A 22,643-nucleotide genomic window follows, 5' to 3' on the forward strand; every position below is an offset into this window, starting at 1 on the left:
TTAGACATTTGTGGAACATTCTTAGAGCAGAGTCCTTCTAGACTTTTATGTTCTCCTCAATCTTTTATCTTGCCAAAACGTAATTTGACAGTAATTCTTTTTAGCAACTTGACTTTCTCAAATCTTTTCCAAGCACTTAATGTAGCTTTCATAGAAATGGTAACTTTTATACCCATCTTTCATCATTTTAGGTAATATTAATTAAATTGAATAAGCTCAGTGACAAATATAAATATAACAGTTACAAAGAAGTTTGGGAGAAAATAAAACTGATCTTTGTTAGCATTAACTCAACTGCTGGAAGCAGAAGTGGATGGGGCTGCTGCAGAGTGCTCCAACAACCGGCCCGGACCCTGTTGCCATGGGATGTTTTAAGGTCAAAGGCATAGAGCGATAAGGCCGAATTTGTTGGTGGAGGTTGCTTAAGAGAACATATATAAATAAGCTGAAGTATAATAAGATCCAGTTGAAAATCACTATGTGTGTGTGTTGACAAAACACAGAGGAGAACAGAGTTCTGTCTGGATTGTTGGGGGAAAGCCTCACAGAGTAGGTGACATTTCAGCTGGGTTTTGAAGGATGGGTAGGGATTTGCCAGGCATAAAGAAGAGGAAGAGCATCAGGGAGCCCTTGATCAAGGATTCCCAATGATGAGATATGTAGAAAGTGCACGGAGTTGGGAATTAGCCAAAAGTGAGGCTGGAAACACAGGCTGAGACCAGACTGTAGAGCTGTATGTACCCAGGAGTAGACTTTATCCTTGAGCCCTGGGGCATAATCATATCATACTCATGTAAGTGATATACATTATATGTCTATGACATGTATGCTGGCCAAACGAGAACAGATCTTGGACGAAGGAAGACCAGCTAGGAGGTTGTTAGAGTTGCCCGTATGGGATCCGAGGACGTGAATGAACAGTGGGAAAGGTAGGCAGGGCCCTGGAGAGGAATATGATGGGAGGTAAGAAATGACATGTGTCTCTGGGATGTGGTACCTGGTGAAATGTGCTGCCACAGGAAACATCTGACAGTCTGAAGGAGGAATCCCACAGCTTGAGCTTGAACGAAGTGGTGAGCCATTGACTCACATTCAGAACGCCAACGGAGATGCGTGAGCAAAGATGGTGGCCGTGTGCGGCATGTTGAGTTTAAGGCGTCCGCCAGACATAGAGTATTTCAGCTGTAGGTGAAGACTCAGATCATGTCTAAGCTCACTGATAAGCAGGAGGATTCTCTATCTCGTCACCAACAGACACCTGAGTTGCTATCACATACATGGAAATACTTGGACCCTTTTTGTCCTTTGCCTGAGTTTCTTAGCCATTGTATGATAGGAGTTGATGCCATTCCCAAAGCTTCCTGCCTGTTAACTAAAGTATGTCTTTAGCTGCTCTCTTGTCATTGTTGGTGTGCCTTTCTCAATTTTTCTAGGAGCAGTGGGCAGTATTTCCAGCATATTTGGGTCCCAACGCAACCCCTATACTTTGGGCATTTACCATATTTGTTGTTAAATTATCTACAGGTAATATTCTGTTTCTGGTTTCTTATACTACCAACCTTCAGTTGCCAAATCACCTGCTTTTCTGAAGAAAATTACAATCTGTGCATCATTTTGAACTCTGCTATTTTAGGACTTGAAGATTTTAAATCCTTCCTTATGCGATCTCCCTCACCCTCCGATGTACATATTTTTCTGCTCAGATTCATCCTCTGATCTTTATTTCTTTTCTCTGTAGGAATTAAGTCACTTTTGTTGTGATAAGAATGTAGTTGTTTAATTTCTATTTATGACTTAAGGTGGAGGTGTGGTGAATTGAACATTTAGGTAGCTTCACGTCTGGTAGTGATTTCATTAATTAACACACTAGCTAATACTAATTACGTTTATTAATGAAACCCAAGGTTCTCTTGACATCCTCCCTCCATCTCCCTCACTCCTACTTCCATCAGTCACCAAGTACTGCTGGTACTGCTGATTTTGTCTTCTTCTCCACTAGGTCTTTGGAGATAAGGTGCCTCCATTGAGACTTTTTTTTTTTTCTTTGCAGTGAATCACAATCAGTTATTTACACGTCTGTCTGAGACAGTGAGTTGCTTGAGGGCAGGGACCATGTCCTACTGTTCCGGAACAGGGTCACCCATTGACTTAGATGTTCAGTAAATGTTCGTGGAATGAATGGGTGTCATTTAACCATTTGCCCCCCCTGGCCGCCTCTAAAATTTGCTTGCCTAAAATCCTTTTGTCTTATTTTCTCCTGGTACTGGATTTGCCCTGACCAAAGAGCCTCTCTCCCAAGTCTGCATGAAAATCTAGCTCAGATATAATTAACTGTGGTTACTGGCACCAAGGTACTGCTGCCACTTTTTCACCTTCACTCGCACCCTCTCTGCGGAGCTGCGGAAAATTGCGAATTGATCCTCTCGTACAGCTTCCTTTTCGGATCACTCAGCGCGTAAGGCAGCTGTCCTCTCTGCTGCTCCCACAATTTACTGCCCAATTGATTCTTACTCTTCCCTGTGTCTTCCTTAATCTTGCAATAGTTAAACTCTTCTGTTACTGTTCATTTGTTCTCTTTGCCCCTTTTATTCCTTCAGTCAGTGGAGTAAGTGTGTTAGACATGAAGCAGGCGTATATCTTCATAATAGCCAGCTACTCTGTGTTTCTCCTAGTAGATCTGGGCTCCTAGAAAGCATCCCTCGCATCTTCTTCTTCTTTTTTTTTTTGGCTGTGCCATGTGGCTTGTGGGATCTTAGTTCCCTGACCAGGGATTGAACCCGGGCCCCCAGCAGTGAAAGCGCTGAGTCCTAACCACTGGACCGCCAGGGGATTCCTTCCTCTCACCTTCTTTGACTTTGAGTCCCTAGAGCCTGCCTGTGGCCGGACACGAAGAGAGTGTCGAATATTTTGTTGGATCAGAATATTCAGGAGGGCTTCATTCTGTCATGTTTATTGTTCTTCCAGAGTTCACTTATTTGTCATTTGCTAGAAAATAGATTTCCAGTGATTATTTCTGTGCTGGCTAATCTCTGGAGAAAAAAGAAAAGAAAAGAAAACAAAACCCTTTGAACGGATACTTACCTGGGTTTGGCTGGAATTCTGGGCAGCTGGAATGAGAGCCAGAAACTTCCCATTTCTCCAGGAACCTGACTGCATGAGAGGGCTAGGAGGTCTCATCTGGAACTCAGCCCTTCCCCGGTTTGAAATCCTGAGCTGTCCAAGAGCCACCGGAAGACACCCATCTCCCATTTGTATTCGTGTACCTTTCTTTTCCCAGCCAAATCCCCCCTGAGTAGTGTTAGAGTGTTACCTTTCGAGGGCAGTTTATCTGGCATCTAACTTAAGCATGCCATTTGGGCAGGCACATCTCCGGTGCTGGGTATTTGCAGTGCTTACCTGTGTAGCGTGCTTATAGAAATGTCCCCTGGGTGATCCCTTTTTTTTGTTTTTATAAAGCATTTTGAAATTTTGGATATTCTTTTTCTTTCCTGGGAATCTTACTTTGTTGATTCTTTTTTCCCATGTGCTCTGAAATGCTGGTTTTAGTGTTTTCTTTGGTATTCAGTTTAATGTTTTTTTCTCTTTGTGATCATTTCTACCTAGTCTGATGTTACTTTCTCAGCTATTGCAGGCTTACTGCCATCTTCTCTCTCTCTTCTCTGCTGTGTGTTTCTTGCTGATGAAACACTCAGATATTCTCACATGTTCTTCCGACTTGCATCACGGGACCCCGGAGGTCAACCCATGGAGTCAGATGCCCGATAGACAAGTTTCAGATTTTAGAGTCAGAGAGATCTTTGTTCCAATCCTACCTCTGCCTCTCGGTAGCTGTGTGGTCAACCATTCTCAGCCCCAGCCATCTCATCGGTAAAATTGGCATGAGAACCTACGCCGTACACCGTAGTGGTGAGAATTCGTTGTTGGCTGTTCAGTAACTTCCAAACCCCTACCTAGATACGCTGTGACCATCCATTCTACAGTTCTGTTATGATCTTGCTTTTATAAAATCATCTTCCTATTACAGACAGTTTACAAAACGGATAGCTCCGTATAACTTAGCTAAATTTATTTTATAACTGCAATTATAAATCATAATTTAATTTCCAAAACTTTGCACGTAAATAAAGTCACAAGTCAGAGACCGACACTCTTTTCTGAGACTGCACATCTCAGGGATGGGTTAAGAATGGATGGATGGACCAATGCCCTCTTTGCTGTTGGCTCCATCGTAGATATTCCAGACCATTCAGGTGGTGAAGGTGTAACCTGTACTCCTGTGCTTTAGCTGCTGTATGTTCCCATGACCACAGGTCGGGCTCTGCAAGCACAGAGTGTTTTCCTTTCCTTTTTTTAAGCTTGGAATGAAAGAAAAGAGTCTTAATGATGATTTTTAACGTATGTGACATGCCCTTCACTGCTAAGAATCTATGTGTCTTTCTAACCTGGGCAAGCATCATCTTCTGCTCTTCTTTCTGGCTGTGCCTCGTGAACAAACTGGGATTTTATGTAGCTCAGCAAGTGGGCTTTTTTAGGATCAGTGGAATCAGACATACTCACGTCTTTGTCGCTTTAGTGCCTGAAGTGCTGAAATTGTACATTATTCACAAACTCCAAGTGAGAGCGAGGAAGAGTGTGTCTTGGCACCAGAGAGGACAGTACAGCTCTCAGAAGACCCAACAAGTCATCACCTGGGCGTTACTTCAAATGTATCCTAAGTGGTGGGATTTGCTTCCTTCTGTAAATAAACCTGTCCATCTGATTTTAACCAGGAAAGAAGGATTTTATGACACGGATACCTACAGGTGTTCTTTTCACACTGCATTTGTGAAGGGTGATAAGCTGTCCTTTCTTGGAATGCTTTCTCCACGACTTCTTGCATTTTTATTTCGAGTTTCATATCACATAGAAATACCGGTGCTAAAATTGAGACTGCGTTTTTTGAGATGGGTGGAATGATATGCCATAGACCCTAGAAACAAGAAAAATGTGTTGAGTCGGACCCCTCTCCCTTTGGGGAGTTTATCCAAGAGAGTCTTACGTGTGCTCTAGGTTGGGGGTGGCAGAAGGTAGGGGAGACACATTGACCTGGTTTGTCTTCTGATTAGGAGCCGGGTTGTAATTTTGTTTTAAAGGGACTGGAGCTGTCCGGTGCCTTGTGTCTGAATCTTGGAGGCCGTGGTGTCTGCTTACTGAGAAATGGGCTGTTCCTTTGTTTTGGTCTCTGGGGAGATTTGTGGATGGTCGACAGGTCAGGGCAGTCGGACCTGACTTCGGCCTTGCTGGTCCCAGGATTTCTTTCCTGTAGAGCTAAGAGCAAACCGGGACCAGCACCGGCGAGAGGGCAGGGCTGGCTGGGGTACTGGCGTGGCAGTGCTTTCCCGGCAGCTCAAGTCCCAGTTAACAGGAGAGGCGGGCAGAGCGTGCTTTGTGCTTCATTGTGCGTGTGTCTGAAGCAGAAACGAGTCTTGAGAGCTTAAACAGAAAACATCTCAAACAGTCCATGAAATGGTAAACAAACCTGCTGTTGAAAGAAAGAATGAGAAGTTGACAATTGCATTATTGTGATCCTGAGTGGGTTCGTCGGCTAGGGTCGAGGAATAAGGAAAAAGGAGATAAAAAGAATCGGGTGAAATGAATTCAGTTGTGTTATGTCTTTCTTCCTTTGTCTTCGGTTTACACCTGGTAATGAACCCATGGAGGCTCGGAGATATTGTTCGAGTTTCCTTTTGTTTTATTTGTGTGTGTGTGTGTGTGGCAGGTTTGTTTATAATTTCCAAAGGGCTTTTTTCCTCAATCCTGAGGAATATGAATTGAGGAGGGGAGGAGGAAACAAGAAGGGGAGGAATTTTAGTATTTTGAAGACAAGAGGTGACCCCACAATAAGGGACCTGCTCTGAGGCCGATGGGATGGATGGTACCAGTCTCATCAAATATGGGTTTTACAGAGCCCCCGCGTGTCCCGCCTGGGGAAAACACACTTTGGAAAATTAGGTGTCCATCAAATCAGGAGGAGGCTGGTACAGTTTCTGTCCCGTTTCCCCCCCTGCTTTTTGAAAGGCTTAAGAAAACAGTCCTTTGTTTTCTTTTCAAGGAAAGTTACACTGAAATTCATCTGTGTGGGATTCACAGACGCCATTTGTGTCATTCATGGGCAGCCGTAGGTTATATAGGACAATGGTGGTGATAACGTTGGTGAATTCCTGACCTCAACATTCAGAGCGGCGTGTTGGGAAAAGGTTCAAGACCTTTTTTTCTTTTCACTTTCTCTCTCCTTTTTAAAAAACTTAAAAAAAAATTATTCTTTAAGGAAGAAACTGAGATTTTCCCACCTCCCGTCTACATTAGATTTCCCCACCACATGACATTGGAGCGTCACAGGCTTAAGATTTGTGCCTGTCACTTCCAGCATTTTCCTCCGAATTGCAAACTTTCAAATACCTTTCAGGGAAACTTGTTTGGAATTTCATTTTAATGGGATTTATGAATAAATCTCCATCTTAATGCTGACTAAGCTTTAAACATCCATTCCTGGAGAACACTATTGGATTTTTATATTTTAAAATTTAAATCACTTGACAGTGAAGGCATAAAACATTTTTATATTTGTGAGTGCCATGTGCTTGAGCATTTCTGTTAAAGAATTCCCCCCCCCCCCAACCCCCGGTTGGCTTGAATAATTCTGGGCTGCAAAGGAGGAGATATCGCATCTTCTACTTTCCTTTCTCATGTGGGTGCCCGTGTACATTGTGCGGGTTTATTTATCTCACCTACAAGGATGGGTATTCTGTGGCAGCCTGTTGCCACGCTGCAATTTCCTTTAAAAAAACAGTTTACTTTCTTCCTTCACTTTGAAACCTTTAACCTCAGAATTTTATTTTTAAATGCTGTGAACCCTCAAAGTCAGATTAAAAGAAGTGACGCTTCCTCCCTACCTGCCTTTCCCCAGAGATGCGTTGTAGAATGTAAATGAAGACGAAAGCTGGGATCATAGTCAACCCCTTTAAAAAAAATAGTCAAAACTAATGTTGGGGGTTTTCAAGTGTCAAACCTCCACTGTGTTCTTTGTGTCTGGTGTCATCTTACCCCGTCTGTCCACAGACTCATCCTACTCCGAGCCTCCAGATGTTCAGCAGCAGTTGAACCACTATCAATCCGCTGCTCTGGCGAGAAACAACAGCCGTGTGAGCCCCGTGCCTCTTTCTGGAGCTGCGGGGGTCACTGAGCAGAAGACGGAAGCCGTTCTTCACTGCGAATTCTGTGAATTCTCCTCTGGCTACATCCAGAGCATCAGGCGCCACTACAGGGACAAGCACGGTGGGAAGAAGCTCTTCAAGTGCAAAGACTGCTCCTTTTACACAGGCTTTAAGTAAGTGGCATGAAGAACAGCCCTGAAAAACAAGGTGGCTGCACCCGCCTCACCGCTCACCGTACTCTTCCCCTTCACTCTCCTATCTGGAGCTCATGGGAGGCCCTGCCTGTGGGATGAAGAAGGGGTTGTTGGGTCCAGTCTTCACAAGAGGAGGCTAGTTCCGGAAGACTGTTTTGGGGGTTTGGGGAAGAGATGAAGAGCTATATCAGAACAAATGAGTTTAAAAATCAGAGCAAATGGGCGCCCAAGGAGTGTGAGATCATGGCAGAGGATTTCCCTGAGCCAGTATGTGAAACAATGAGTGTTTGCCCTTTGGAAAACCACCCCCTCACTCTCACCTTTTATTTTATTTGTCTTTGGGGGAAAAAAAAATATCTTCTCGGAAGCAAAGTCAAAGTCGAGAGAACATCAGCAGTAGTGACGCCCCTGCTACCCTTGTAGAGAATTCTTATTTCTTTTTTTTTTTTTTTAATATTCCATTGGCTGGATAGACCACACGTTTCTTTTTTTTTTTTCTTTTTTTACATCTTATTTATTTATTTTATGGCTGTGTTGGATCTTCGTCTCTGCGCGAGGGCCCTCTCTAGTTGTGGCAAGCGGGGGCCACTCTTCATTGCGGTGTGCGGGCCTCCCACTATCGTGGCCTCTCTTGTTGCGGAGCACAGGCTCCAGACATGCAGGCTCAGTAATTGTGGCTCACGGGCCCATTTGCTCTGCAGCATGTGGGATCTTCCCAGACCAGGGCTCGAACCCGTGTCCCCTGAACTGGCAGGCAGATCCTCAACCACTGCGCCACCAGGGAAGCCCGAGAATTCTTATTTCTTAAGATCATATTCTTGAAAGACACCCAGAGAACCAAGACTCCACACTGGGAAGACTAAACTTGAACAATCACAGAGAGATTGTTCCCATCTAGAAAAAAAGATAATCCAGAGTCACCTTTGCTCCTGTGTATGACAAAGATTGGAATGCTTCCTATCATTTAATCTAAACTCCTGTGATTGCATCTCATCCTGGGAGATACTGTTTAGGTTCATGGTTACGAGTGTAGAATATGGAGCCTGACTACCTGGGTTTGAACTCCAGCTTTGCCACTTAACTGGCTGTGTGACTTTGGACAAGTTACTAAGCCTCTCTGTGTCTCTGGTTCCTTATCTGTAAAAAAAAAAAAAAAAAAAAAAAGACAATAATAGTACCTACCTCGTAGGGCACTTGTGAGGAGTAAAAGAACCGTAAATGAAGCCGTAAAGTACTTAGCATAGTGGTTGGCACAAAGGAAACACTAATAAGTGTTATTGTATCATAGATAGAAAGCTTTTATAATAATATTAAATGCTATAGTTCAGATATAAAGCTATTATCTGCTCCTGCTGCGTCAGGGCCTGGGCTTTAGGTCACTCCAGTATTTCAGTACACACTCCACACAGAGAGGCTGGTGAGTAGGCTTCATGCCCCCCAAAAAACATGAACTGATAGAAAAACAAGTCTCTTTTCCACCAACATTTTAGTTGCTGGGATTTAATGGAAAATGTGTTACATCTCTGACTATTAATGTGGTTCAGTTGTTTTTTAGATAAATATGTATGTGACCTTAGAAGTGAGAGAAGGCGAAAAGGACCCAGATAACAAGGGCCCACTGACAGGTGTACATGTTTCCCCGGAGAGAGGCACTCGGGTTAATAAGAAGGGGACCTTGCCCATTAAACTCTTGGTTTCATCCATTTTTATGAGACATTTAAGGCTTTGTAAATTTTGAAGTTTTGAAAAGGATGGAGTGGGGAGGCAGTGGTACCCTCCGCCTTCGAGCTGGTACAACAGCTCTGAGTTTCCTTTACGTGGTCATCAACCGTCCTGACTTCCTAACAAACCTGCCCTCCCCTGTTCCCCGGGAAGAGTCACCGAGGCAGCTGATAAATCTTCCCGGCTTCAAAACAGTCCCTCTCCTTCTGAGCTCGATGAGAAATATATTCTCGTAGGGATTTTGTTTTATAGTTTTAACAGGCAACTTCTAATTTTCAAGAATAAAATTAGGAGTCTATTTCTTTCTTTTCAAACTCAGCCCTGCCTGAGCCCAGCCAGGTAGCAAAATTTCCAAAAAGAAGTCACCACTGCATGAGAGTGCTTAGTTATTGCACGAGTGACCAGGGAACTTGTGGTCAGCAGACATGATGAACCACTGTAGTTTTGGCCCCCGGGTGGAGTGTCTCTGTAGTAGGGTTGCTGGCAGGGGGTGTGAGTGAGATGCTCCTCGGTTACACTCATCGCCTCTCTCCCCCCCTCCCTCCCAGATCTGCTTTTACTATGCACGTGGAAGCCGGGCATTCGGCGGTCCCCGAGGAGGGCCCCAAAGATCTTCGCTGCCCTCTCTGCCTCTATCACACCAAATACAAACGCAACATGATTGACCACATCGTGCTGCACCGAGGTAACCTTCCAAGCTCAGTTTTCTTGTGCGGGGCGGGGGAAGGTGGCTCGGGTGGCGTTAGAGGGAAGCCGTCTCAAGGTGGAAGCGGCACCTTTGCCTGGTCCCCTGCTCCTCACCATACCTCCCCTCAAGAAATCACAGCGATCACCCTAGTGACAGCCAACAGGGTAAAAACATCTTCCAGCTGGGAGGATTTCCTTCACCTGGAGGGAGGCGAAGGCGATGGATTCCGCAGTGAACAGTTCTGCGGGGCTTCCCCCTGAGAGGGATTTTTTTTTTTTTTTTTTTTTTTTTTTTTCCATATCCTGAATCCTCCGCTCTCACAGCCTTGCTAAGGAAGGAGTGAATGAGAAGCAGAGTGGGTGGGTGAGGGCAAGGAGCTCTGTGGCTGTAAGCAGTTCTTTGGACGAAGACCAAAATGATGATTTCCAAAGCAGAACACGCAATCTCCCTTGAACTGGATGGAGAGAGAAAATTCTTAAAACTGAAAGTGGCCTGATATATGTTAGAAAACCCATAGGCTTTGGGTTTCAATTCTAGCTTTAAAGCCTCCTGTGTTTAACCTCCCTCTCCTCCGTAAAAAGAGGTGACGAGTATGCCTCTGAGGTGGCATATTGAGTGTCCAGTGTGTTCCATGTGGGTGCATCCTGGGTGTCCATAAACGTCGGTCCCTCTGATAAGGTGGGGTACGTCTTTTAGGTCCTCTTTGTTTTTTCTTTGAGTGGAGTTTACTGCTGGCCAATCAAAACAGTTAAACAACAGGCCCCGTCTGCGCTGGAAGGAAAAATATGTTTATGTAAAACCTACTTTATCCGGAAGAGATTCAAGCCAGAGGCGGATGGAAAAAGATGGCTCAAGTACCCGTTGCCAGTCTCTCTTGCTATTTCCACCTACTGACCTTTCCATCTCTCCTTCCTTCCTCCCTGCCTCCCTCCCTCCCTCCCTTCTTTTCTTCCTCTTCCTGCCTCTCTTCCTTCCTTTACCTCTAACCTGGGAAAGCTTTTAGTTATTTGCCGAAAATACCGGAAAAAGACTCAAAAGCAACAAGTGTCTTCTGCTGCCCTGCTGAGATGTTACTCTGAAATGCTGGGCATCGCGGGGGGAGGGGGCATTTTCAAAGTTTCCAGCATTTCCCCAGAGCCGCTGCCTTTGGCCGGCACGTTTTGTGACGTGTCACCCACGTCTGCTGCAAACTCCGTGGAAGACTCAGCCTTTAGCACCCTCAGGTCCCCCTCCTCCCCGGGCAGGCTCATGAGACGTGACATGCCGGCTGGCGAGGACGTCCACCTGCAAGCTGGGGAAAGCCACGCAGGAACGTTTAGGCAGGAATTCCTGGCCTGAGTGTTCCCTCCTGGTGGTCCCTCCTGGTGTGCCACCTCAGTCACCTGGCTTCCGGTCCCCCGGCCCATGTGTGTGTCGCTGGCTCTGTGCCCGCACTGCTTGGGGCGAGGCCAGGAGTCATGCTGCTGTAGAGCAGACAGCATCGGTGAGACCCCACTTTGGCGGTGGATTCTCTCTCTTTTCCATGTTGCTGCCTGGTGGGATCAGAGCCTTGATGCCTAATGCGCTTGATGACTTTCCTTCCCTGAGCTGAGAATTCAAGAAACGGAGGCAGAGAGAGAGAAATGCTTAATGCCTGGAGCATGCCACACCTGACCTGGTGCTTCTCACACACGCTTACTTCATCGTCCAGCCACACTGGGAGGGACAGTACTATGACCCGTAGTCCTGTTTTATGTATGTGAAGCTTGAAGCTGGAAAAAACTTTTTCTTTGATTTAGTGTAGTTATTCACAATCGTTTCACAAAGGATTTAAAGTATCTTAAAAATAGTCGTGCAGAACTGTAGGATGAAAAACAAATGAGAAGACTGGGGCAAATGCAGAATAAGGAGAAAGCAGTTGAAAGTTCACGTGAAGTATGAAAAAGCTCACCTAGAGTTTGGGTACTCGGTGTCTGCCACGAGGTGCTGTGCATTTGTTAGCAGTGGGCTGCAGTCTTGGCCCTGGGACTGCGGCCCACGGTAGGAGAGACAAAAACGGAATCAACTGGATTTAGAGTGTTTGTTAGACTTTTGAAATTTTGTTCAGGAATCTGAGATGCTGGCACCTGAAAGGAGTTTCTCCACCGGGTTCTCCTGAGGGGACCGTGGAGGATGTATAGTGCATGCTGTCCCCACCCTGAATCCAGTGGTGAGTCCCCTGGGCCCACGAGGGCTGAAGCAGTTTAACCAGAGTCACCCAACCGGTGAGCAGGGAAGCTGCGTGTCAACGCAGTCCTCTGACCCCATGACCCATCCATCATATTGCCTGTCACTGGTTACTTACAGGCTCTTGTCTTTATTTATAGAGATGATTTATTTTAAAAGAGGCATCAGAGTATATAGATATTGTCCTCATTGGGGTCAGAAAGCACACCATCTGGAATGAACATGAGCATCTGAGGATTGGTGGTAATAATGACAACATCCATGGCAACAGCAATGGTTACTATTACTGAGAGCTTATTAGGTACCAGGTGCTGTGCCAAGTGCTTTCCAATGAGTCATTTTATGGAATTTTCACAAAACCCTAAGTGGTAGGTATTACTGTTATCCCTGACAACAACAGAAAAAACAGGTTCAGAAAGACTGAGCATCTTACCTAAGGTCAAATGACTAATAAGCAACCCAGCTGGGATCTGAGCCCAGGCTCGTCTGACCCCCCAGCCCCTGCCTTTACCCACCAGGAGTCACTGTCTCATCCTCGGGGAGGTGACTGGTGTCACTCTGTTGAGCATTCTAGTGGCTGTGGTATTTGGGTCTGAGGATGGCGTGGTCTGGAGGCTGGAGGTCAGAGACGAGGACCACTGAGCAGCAGGGGGCAGGGTGCTTCGGGACAGCGTATCTGCCGTCTGCATCCTGGCCTGGCTTTGGTGGCCATCTCAACTCAAAATGGCAGCTCAGTGGGAAGATGGTCTTGACAAGTCAGGAGACAGGGTTGGGTGCCTGCCTGGCAATTTCGAGTTGGGGCTGATCTCAAAGTGACCAGATGTGGCTCTTTCTCCACCTGTGCTTTCCCTACTCTGTGGGTGAATAAACATCTTTGGTCTCTAGGGCCTGCAGTACGAGATCTTTCTGAGACCTTAGTTAATTAAAATACGTGGAATGAGAGGCAAGAAAAACAACTTTTGAACTGGCCCTGAGACTGAGCTGCTGTTCGCAAGACTAGAGTCTCCTTAGCTTTTTGTCCAGACAAATTGCTATATTTACATAGGGAGGAAGGGAAAGAGAATCCGTTTCACTCCTGGGAAATCTGAATGAGAAATAACCATGGAATTGCGTTGGCTGTGGCAAAAGGGAGCATACTGTGTGTCCATGCATTCAGCAAACATTCATTATTTGCTTGTTCCATGCCACGCCGTGTTGCGTTCTTTGGATTAAGATGGGGTACCCGAGACCCAGTCTGCCCTCTTCAAGGAGATGAGGCATGTGCATAAGTACATATAAGATGGTGAGTGATCACTATCTAGGAGATTCTCAGTGGCAGATATATTTCTGTTTGGGGTAGAAAAAGGTGGTAGAGGGGGTAGCTTTCAAACTGATCCACGATAACATTTCAACAGGCAGAGAAGACTTAAGGTGGGTGTATTCTTATCTGGGGGACTTAACAAAAGTGTATTGTCTTTCCGTTTTGGAGCCTGGAAGTCTGAAATCCAGGTGTTCATAGGGCTGGGCCCCTCCTGAAGTCACTAGGAGAGAATCCTTCCTTGGCTCTTCCCAGCTTCTGCTGGCTCCCGACTTTCCTGGGCATCCCTTGCCTTGTGGCTGCATCACTCCAGTCTCTGCCTCATCTGCACATGGCCTTCTTCTGTGTGTGTGTGTGTGTGTGTGTGTGTGTGTGTGTGTGTGTGTGTGTGTGTCGGTGTGCCCTTTCCTCTTCTTATAAGAGCACTGGATTTAGGACCCACTCTAATCCAATATGATCTCATCTGGACCTTGTCTTGACTAACATGCAAAGACCTCATGTCCCAATAAGGTCACATTCTGAGGGGCCAGGTGGACATAAATTTCTGGGAGCACCATTTGACTCACTACAGAGTGGAAGGAGAATTTTAACAAACCAGTCAGGTGAGTGGAAGCAAGACGTGTTTACAGAGTGGTATTAGACTGTTCTGAAGAGAATAGGAGACAAGCCTAGGAAAGTATATTCCGGCCAAATTAAGGAGGGCTTGGGTACCAGCATAGGGGTAGAACGTTACTCCGTAGGTAGATGGGAAGCCGGGGTACTGATGAGATACCTGTGAATTCTAATTTAGCAAAGATTGAAGCCAAGGATTATAGACCCATCTCTTGGAGGAACTGTGAACTTAGGTCAGATCAACATTTGGCGAGGTTGACCATGATTGGACCAATTTAACTGGAGAAAAATTAAGCCCCGAGACTTCTGTTTCAAGGAGAAAGTTGGGGATGGGAAGTTCGGTGGGTTTTCATTCATGCCACAAACACTTATGAACACCCATCGTGTGCTAGTATTGCTTTAAGCTCTAGGAATACAGCCAGGAAGAGTCAGGCCAGGTTTGGGCACTGAAGGAGCTTGAGCTTTAGTGGCAAGAGAGACAGTGAACAAAGGAGTAAACAGTTTCAGGAGTATGTTTCCACTGACCTCTTTTTTTTAAAAATAAATTTATTTATTTTTGGCTGCATTGGGTCTTCGTTGCTGTGCACGGGCTTCTCTAGTTGCAGTGAGCCGGGGCTACTCTTCATTGTGGTGCATGGGCTTCTCATTGCGGTGGCTTCTCTTGTTGCGGAGCATGGTCTCTAGATGCGTGGGCTTCAGTAGTCGTGGCTCTCGGGCTCTAGAGCGCAGGCTCAGTAGTTGTGGCGTACGGGCTTAGCTGCTCCGCGGCATATGGGATCTTCCCAGAGCAGGGCTCGAACCTGTGTCCCCTGCACCGGCAGGTGGATTCTTAACCACTGCACCACCAGGGAAGTCCCTCCACTGAGCTCTCGTCACCATTGGAAGCACAGTGCCTCATGCATCGCTTTGCCTAGACGTCCCTTGTATACCTACAGCAAACCTGGGTATAAAAAGCTGGGCACAGATTGAATTATAGGCATGAAACAGTTCTGCCAAATATTTACATTATAATTATGGAGCTGTGTAATCACCAAGACTGGTCTCCAGTTGGCATATTAACCTCTCTGTTTCCCAGCCTGTAACCTCAATACGTACACAAATGCTGAGTACAACTGAACCCTGCAGGTGGGTATCTTTTTGGAACTGAACTAATCTCCCCTAATTTATCTGATCAGTATCATTTTTCTTGAGAAAAAAAAAAATCTACGGTGAGATTGATAGTCTTTCATTTTATTCAGTGAGGTTACATGTTCCCTTCATCCCCATCACTTACTTTGGCCTGTTAGAATTAGGGGTGCAGTTCCCAGCTCTGTCTGGCTTGAGGGTGGTAGCCTGGCTAAAGTCAAAACTTCTTACAGGAGCTGTTGTGCTTATGTTTATGTGTGTCTATTTATGCTTGTATTTGGGGACGGTGGCTTTCTAGTACTCAGCCTTTGTCAGTTGTTTGGCTGAGAGAGAGTAACAGGTGGGTCTTTGGTTTGGCCCAGAGAGGGTCTCGGCCCTCTACCATGGTAATCTGCATTCAGAGTTTGTTGGAGTGAATGACTTCCAAATCTCCCCCAGCTTCATGTAGGCCTGGCACGTTGTGGGGAGGAAACCCATGCGTGTTGTGGTCTGCCTTTCAGGAAGAATTTTTACTTGGTGATTCTGGGCTCCACAGTGATGTGGTTTTTCACTGTTTTGAGCAGAAGTGACCCCCCTCACCCCCCTTGGTAGTTGAGATTTTGCAGATTTTTCCACCCGGCACACACTTCTGGGCTCTTGGTGAACCTTAGCACCCACGTGCTGCAGTGTGGCGTTGCTCCGGGCTGGAGCCTCTTGGCTTTTCTGTCCAGCTGCAGTGCTAAGCCATCTTTTGAGTATGAGGAGATGAGAGACACGATCTATCGTGTAGTCAAACTAGTGAAGTCATAATATTTTTGCAACCAGAGCTGGAAGCTCAGTCACAATGAGAGTGATTCAGGCCTTGATTTCTTACCCAAGGTAATTTCGAGAGGTGTGAAGTCAAAAAAAGACCCACAGTTGTCGCTGCCCCTGTAGAAAAAGCCCCAAACGCTGAGCTTCTGTAGCCAAGATAGGGCTCAGGCCCTACCTGGACACATTCCAGTCTCCCACTTTATGACCTTCACTGGCCTCCACCATGAATAACCTTATTGAGAAAACGCTATCGGTCCTTCACCTGCCTTTTAGAGTCTGTCTTGTTTTATATCTTGGTCATGTTAGCCATGTTTGTAGAAAGGAAAAAAAAGATAACTTTTTTCTAAAATTAACGTCCATATAACTAAGAGACTTGGGACATACTGTAGTTAATGTCTTAGTTTGGAAATGGGAAGTCTTACCTTTCAGAATAAGTCAGCAGGGAAATGACCTTCTCTGAAATCCAGAAGATATTTGAAAGAAATTCAGATAGAGATGGTTGCCTTAGACACCGATAGCTTTTGTGATTTTGAACTATTAGGAATAAAAGGCTTAGCAGTGCATGGCGTACAGACTGGATGTGCCCTGAGAGTTCTTTTCAGGAGGAACAGAGGAGGGTGCAGGTGAAGGTCAGCGGACCCAGGCTCCCAGGTCACAACTTTGTGCTGACCTAGAGGAGCGACTTTGAGGAAGTAGCTTAACTGGTCCGTTCTTAGCTTTCACTGAAGATAATCAAACTGACTTTGCAGGGCGTTGTGAGAATACAAAGTAACTGAGAGGGTCGAACACCTAACCATGCTTGAAACATAGTGAGCCCTTAATAAATGGGAGCAGCCGTTCCCATTCATTGTTATTATTTCACCTCCAAGGTATTATTCTGGGTGCTCCTGACTTTGTGCAAAATGCATTTAGACACACAGAGTGAAATAGGAAACTGCAAAGAAGACTAACCAAAGTGGTAGAGGAGTTGAAAAGGAGACCTATTTAAAAAAAAAACAAGCTTGAAAGAACTGATTATTTTTGGTGGAGAAGGGAAGACTGGAGGGCGACTGAATGACTGTCTTCAAGGTGTTGAGGTGTCGTTATGTGGAAAATTATAGCCAGCTGTTCTCCACCTCCACGGAGGTCGACAGAACCGTGACAGACGGGACAGGCCAGAGCCAAAGAAGGAAAGGGGAAGCAGTAGAAATGACAAAATATAAATCAGGAACAAACACAGAGAGCATGGGGCGGGGGGAGGGCGCAAGTCTCAAGGAAGGTGCCAGAAAAGTTGGTGTCAACACTTCCCATGAACTCCTGAGCTGTAGGGTGTGGAACCCGGTCCCCTCGCTTCAGCCTGCCCCCCATCTCTTGCCGTGGGCGCCAGCTTGCTCGTAGCTCATGGCCACGCCTGTCTAACCCAGGGCAGCTGGACTGAATAGTTGGCACTTGACTTGGAGCGGCGTCTCAGTCAGGGTCCATCTTGCTTCCTCAGGGTGCAGCTGTCTGGAGGCATTTTCTGTCGTCGTGACTGGGGAGGAGGAGGCGCCGCTGGCATTGGTGGGCAGGGGCCTGGGATGAGGATGAGACACGTGCTACACTGCACAGGAGAGCCTCCCACAGCAAAGACTTATCTGGCATCAGAACATCAGTAGTGCTACTATTGAGAAACTCTGGATTAGAGGAATAGAACATCATAGCCTGGGCTTTCTTAAGGCTCATTAGTTTACGCCAGAGCATTTTTTCCCTCCATTTACACCAAACCATGGAACTGAATGGTTTAGAAGACTGTTACAGCATTTGCTATTCTAAGAAAATGTGTGGATTCCATTATAATCATATGTTTCTTAGCTGTCTGCTCTACTTTGGTTTAAAAATATTTATATTTCTAAATAAGCGACTGACTCTTTGTACAGGGAAAGTAACATATGCATTAGAGCTCCAGGGAGTGTGGTGCAGACACCACCTTCCACGCTTCCTCTGCCCAGATTCTTGCTGGCCAATTAATCGCTGCATTCAAGGGCTCCCAAGGCAGGGACTGCCCTGCACTGAGAATGTGCTGGTTGAGAGGAAGACAGGGCTTCAGGTGGGAGAATTCCCCAGGGGCCGAACAGAGGCCAGCAGCAAAGGGAGGGCTCCCAGGGTGAGCGGCTTCAGCGCACACATCCTGATGCTCTGGAAATGTTGCCACTCGGCGACTCTGAGGATACAGCATGCTTTCCGGGCTTACTAATACATTGCTGTTTCTAGATAATATATGTTGTGTGTGTCCATCTGTAAACTTTCAGAGTCTTCTGAAATTCAGACACAGCATGAAAGCACACGCTATATTTGATCCTTGCATAAATAGCACAGATTTTAATTTTATCCCAGTTATGGATATCTGGCGCGTGTGCCGAAACTCTGGGCAGACTGGTGTGAAATTTAACTTGAGCAGCTAAACACAAGGGTGAGAGAGCACAAAATAAACAAGCACACACACTTCCAGCCCTACAGCATTTGGTATGTGAATGGGAAAAGCACCCAAATCCTCTCTCTCTTCTATTTCCTCCCTTGTGACAGTCAGATTACAGATTGTCTGTAAAGGCACAAATCCTCCACATCTCCACATCTCCCACGCCACCCCTTTCTCCCCCGGAAGGCTGCCTGCAACCATTTCATCTGCCTAAGTTCTTCCAAGGTGGAGTTGGAGTTTCAGTGAATGAAAGTGTCCAGGATGCTTTGTTTTCAGATTTGAACTTAGATTAGAGATTCCCTTGGTTTCAAGAAAAGGAAAACAGTCTCCTTGAGAACGTTTTGGAAGGGGAAACAGGAATGGAATTGGAAATGATGGGAAATAACAACAGACTTGCGGTTTGGTAGATGGGCATGGGGATCTCGGTTTAGGCAATTACAGAGTTTGTGACCCATGGAGAGTTACTTAAAAGCTCAGTTCCTTGCTTTACTAATTTGTAAAAATGGGAATAACTCTGGCCTAATAGAATAGCTAGGGAGGTACGCAGTGGTGGCACACAGGTGCTCCGAGAATGTCATTTTCCTTCCCCCTTAAAGACATCTGTAAGTCCAGCCTAAATGCCACTTGCTGAGGAAGTAGGATGCGTTGATGGTTGCTGCTGATAATCGTTCATGTTGGTACAAATTCCGTTCTTCTCTCTTCCTTTAATCACCTCTGTTCAGGAATCAGCCAACACCTTTCAGCCTGCCCACCCCTATTTATAGGTCATTCTGGGTATTAAGTACACAGAGAGCTTTCGGCCTTAGAAACAACTGCGTGTCCCAGCGGACTGTGTTGATTTGGGGGTTGGAGGAGGGACGGTGGGCATGTGTGTGCAGTTCACGGACCTGGAGCCGTGAGAAGTAGCAACAGTGGATGGGTGAGTCTCTCCTTGTACTCCCGAGAGAGGACGTCTGCCTTCCATCAGTAAAAATTCCCATCTTTATATTCAATTTGTTTCCACAGAAGAGCGTGTTGTCCCCATTGAAGTATGCCGATCCAAACTGTCAAAATACTTGCAGGGAGTAGTTTTCCGCTGTGATAAGTGTACCTTCACCTGCTCCAGTGACGAGAGCCTCCAGCAACACATAGAAAAGCACAATGAACTGAAACCTTACAAATGCCAGCTCTGCTACTATGAGACCAAGCACACGGAGGAACTGGACAGCCACCTTCGGGACGAGCATAAGGTACGGGCCTGGCCTCCCTCCTCCCCCCCTCCCCCCCAGCACACCTGGGGGAGGGGCCGGGCCAAATTTAGCCACACCCACTGTGTGCAAGACAGAGACAACGCGCCAAAGTAATGTTTAAAATGAGGTTCAGTTTATTCTTTTTTTTAAAATTTATTTATTTATTTATTTTGGCTGTGTTGGGTCTTCGTTTCTGTGTGAGGGCTTTCTCTAGTTGCGGCAAGCGGGGGTCACTCTTCATCGCGGTGCGCGGGCCTCTCACCATCGCGGCCTCTCTTGTTGCGGAGCACAGACTCCAGACGCGCAGGCTCAGTAGTTGTGGTGCACGGGCCTAGTTGCTCCACGGCATGTGGGATCTTCCCAGACCAGGGCTCGAACCCATGTCCCCTGCATTGGCAGGCAGATTCTCAACCACTGCGCCACCAGGGAAGCCCTATTCTTTTATAAAAGAACTGTAAGGTCGTTTTAGAAAAGTGGAACACGTAGATGCGGGAGAGAGAACCACCTGTAATGCTACCCCCGCATCCAACTGCTTAACATTTTTGGTCTCTTCTATGCCCACTTTCCTTTGTTTTATTTAATTATGATTCTACCTTACATGAAAGAGTATATCTTCCCTTTCTTGTTCTTAACTTACCCTAACTGGAGTATTTATTTTAAATGTATTATCACAAGAGTTGATGAACTTTTTCCGTAAAGGGCTAGATCGTAAATAGTTTAGGCTTTGCAGGCCAGATGGTCTCAGTGGCAGCTACTCAACTCTGCCCTTGTAGCAAGAAAGCAGCCCTAGACAAGACAAAAATGAATGGGCATGGCTGTGTTCCAATAAAACTTTATTTACAAAATTAGGCGACAGGCTGTGGACCCTTAGTTGCCGGCCCCTATTCTATCTGATGGCTCTGCTGGTGTGTCCCTCAGTCATGTAGGTTGTTTCTGATATATTGCTGACTACAAAAATTTTCCAAGGCTTTGCTATTCATGTCTGAACATTGTAAGGACTGTACAATATGTGTTTTATTTGTGGAGGGAACAGATTAGTACAGGACATAAAATAAGGGGTTTATGAAAAAGAATTCTCTTCCAGAAGTCTGCTGATCAGAGGGTAAAATCATCCCAGATGGTTTCCTGACTTCTCTGAGGACTTGTGTGGCACATCAGGAGTTGAGACAGTTGTTTCTGGTTTTGTATATTGTCCAGAGTGTGGGGGAGTGTGTGTTGGGGGGGGTAGGGATGATTAGTATTTGTTTCATGAAAACAGCCTATTGAAATGTTTTCTAATTAACCAACAAATCCAAAACATCTAGTGAGTGTTTACCTAAGGCACAATGAGAAGCACTTTTGATACTGTTTCCTTTTTTCCTTGCTCTGTATACTGTCAGTGGAAATAACAGCTTCTCTTTTCTGGACTTACAAACCCAAGTTATAAAGATTCCTGTCTGAGTCATCTGCACCCAAGGGTTAGAATTTTTCTGTGAGGTGTTGAGAGAGAAGGCTGAGCTTTATCACCCATCCACAATTTAATGGTTTGATGCTAACTTTTCTGCTTTGGAATGCATTCATTTCCTAATGTGTCTCCCCAAAAATGAAAGCAGAGAAGAAAAGCCTGAATTACCTCGCTTAAAAATTTCAATACCCTTTCTTATCCAAACTTCCTGGGCATTTCTGCCCCAAAACTGAAAGGAAAATCACTCATCTATCTCAAGCTAAGCTTTCTACATTTATGCACATGTGTCTTATTTATGTAACCACCTTTTTATTATAGTGTTGAAGCCATCAGACTGGTTTTTTGGGACAGAGCAAACCAGGAAGGTAGATTCTTCCCCAATGGTTGCACAGTAGCTGTGAGTCACTGGAGAACTCCAGAGAAGGCTAGAAACCATACCAGATGTGAAAGCAGGCGGAAACATGGGGCTTTGGAATATGCGTCAAGCAAATGGGTTACTCAGGAAACTAGGAGCCCAGTTTAGAACTTTTGGAGCCAAACAGACCTAGGTTTGAATTTTGTCTCCACCATTTACTGTACAGCAGGTTACTTCAATTTCTCTGTCTGTTTCCTGATTTCTAAATGGGAATCAGTATACTCTTCTCAGAAGTTTTGTAAGATTAAATGAAGTCCTGGTATTGCCCACACTTTGAGAGGCACGTCTCAGTCTATTTGTGAATTGAACTGTGCTCAAATATAACAACAACCTATCAGAAAGGCAGTTATGTCCCTAAAGACCTAAAATGGACTATAAAATCACTAACTCTACTTTGCATTTTAGACATGGTCTTTGATATGTTATATTTTCATTATGCCATGTTCGATTCTTTAATCTTACTCCCTCTCATGGTTGACCAGCTTATTAAGTCCAACAAGCACCTAATTGAGGCTAAAGAATTGCCACTCTCAGCATGCCTAATGATTTTCATCTTTGTCTCAATCGTTGTGAAGTTTGAGGCTCGTGCTTATTAACTGTTCCTTCTTTTCTAAGTGATGAATACAAAATGCAATTTGAATTTTTGAAATAATTATCCAAACACTATTTTATAAACATAGACAGCAGTGCTGCTGAAAGTGAATTTTTGACTGATAGGCAGTGACATTATGCACTAATTAAAAGTGGTCATTCATTGGGGTGAAGGATATACAAAAGCCTGATTTCAGCATTCATGAAAAGGGTATAGGAGTATCGGTAAACAATGTACTAAAGACAAGTTTGCTAATGATTGAAATACAGAAGTCAAGAACAATGAGGCAAGAACAAGAAATTAAAGCCATAAGAATTGGAAAGGAAGGAAGGAATAAAACTGTTTTTGTTCACAGACAGTGTGATCTCTGTAGGTAGAAAATCCTAAATAATCTATTTTAAAAGGTACTAGAATATTAGTGAGTTTAGCAGAATTGAAGGATATAAGATCAATATACAAACGCCAATTATATTTCTATATACTAGTAATGGACAATCTGAAAAAATGAAATTTTAAGAAGATCAGTTTCATTTATAATATCAAAAAGAATAAAAATGCTTAAGAATAAACAAGAACTGTGAAAGCTATATGCTGAAAACTACAAAATGTTGTTGAGAGAAATAAAAGAACTAAGTTAATGCAATATATACCATACTCATGGATTAGCAGACTCAATATTGGTAATGCTTCCCAAACTGATC

At 45.1% G+C, this 22,643-nt stretch overlaps 1 protein-coding gene across 11 annotated transcripts in view; it reads left to right on the forward strand.

Moving 5' to 3' along the window:
* Window positions 1-22,643, forward strand: part of ZNF462 (zinc finger protein 462) — a 170,167-nt gene that overhangs the window by 128,219 nt on the left and 19,305 nt on the right. For all 11 annotated transcript variants that reach the window (XR_009503741.1, XM_059925239.1, XM_059925237.1 and 8 more), the window contains 3 exons: window positions 7,099-7,366; window positions 9,658-9,794; window positions 19,268-19,491. Coding sequence is in view for 10 of the 11 variants with exons in the window: in XM_059925239.1 (XP_059781222.1) it covers window positions 7,099-7,366; window positions 9,658-9,794; window positions 19,268-19,491 (629 nt within the window). In the remaining variant the exon portion in view is untranslated. The remainder of the gene's footprint in view (window positions 1-7,098; window positions 7,367-9,657; window positions 9,795-19,267; window positions 19,492-22,643) is intronic.

Source organism: Balaenoptera ricei, chromosome 6 (genome assembly GCF_028023285.1).
Source record: "Balaenoptera ricei isolate mBalRic1 chromosome 6, mBalRic1.hap2, whole genome shotgun sequence".
Lineage (NCBI taxonomy): Eukaryota > Metazoa > Chordata > Mammalia > Artiodactyla > Balaenopteridae > Balaenoptera > Balaenoptera ricei.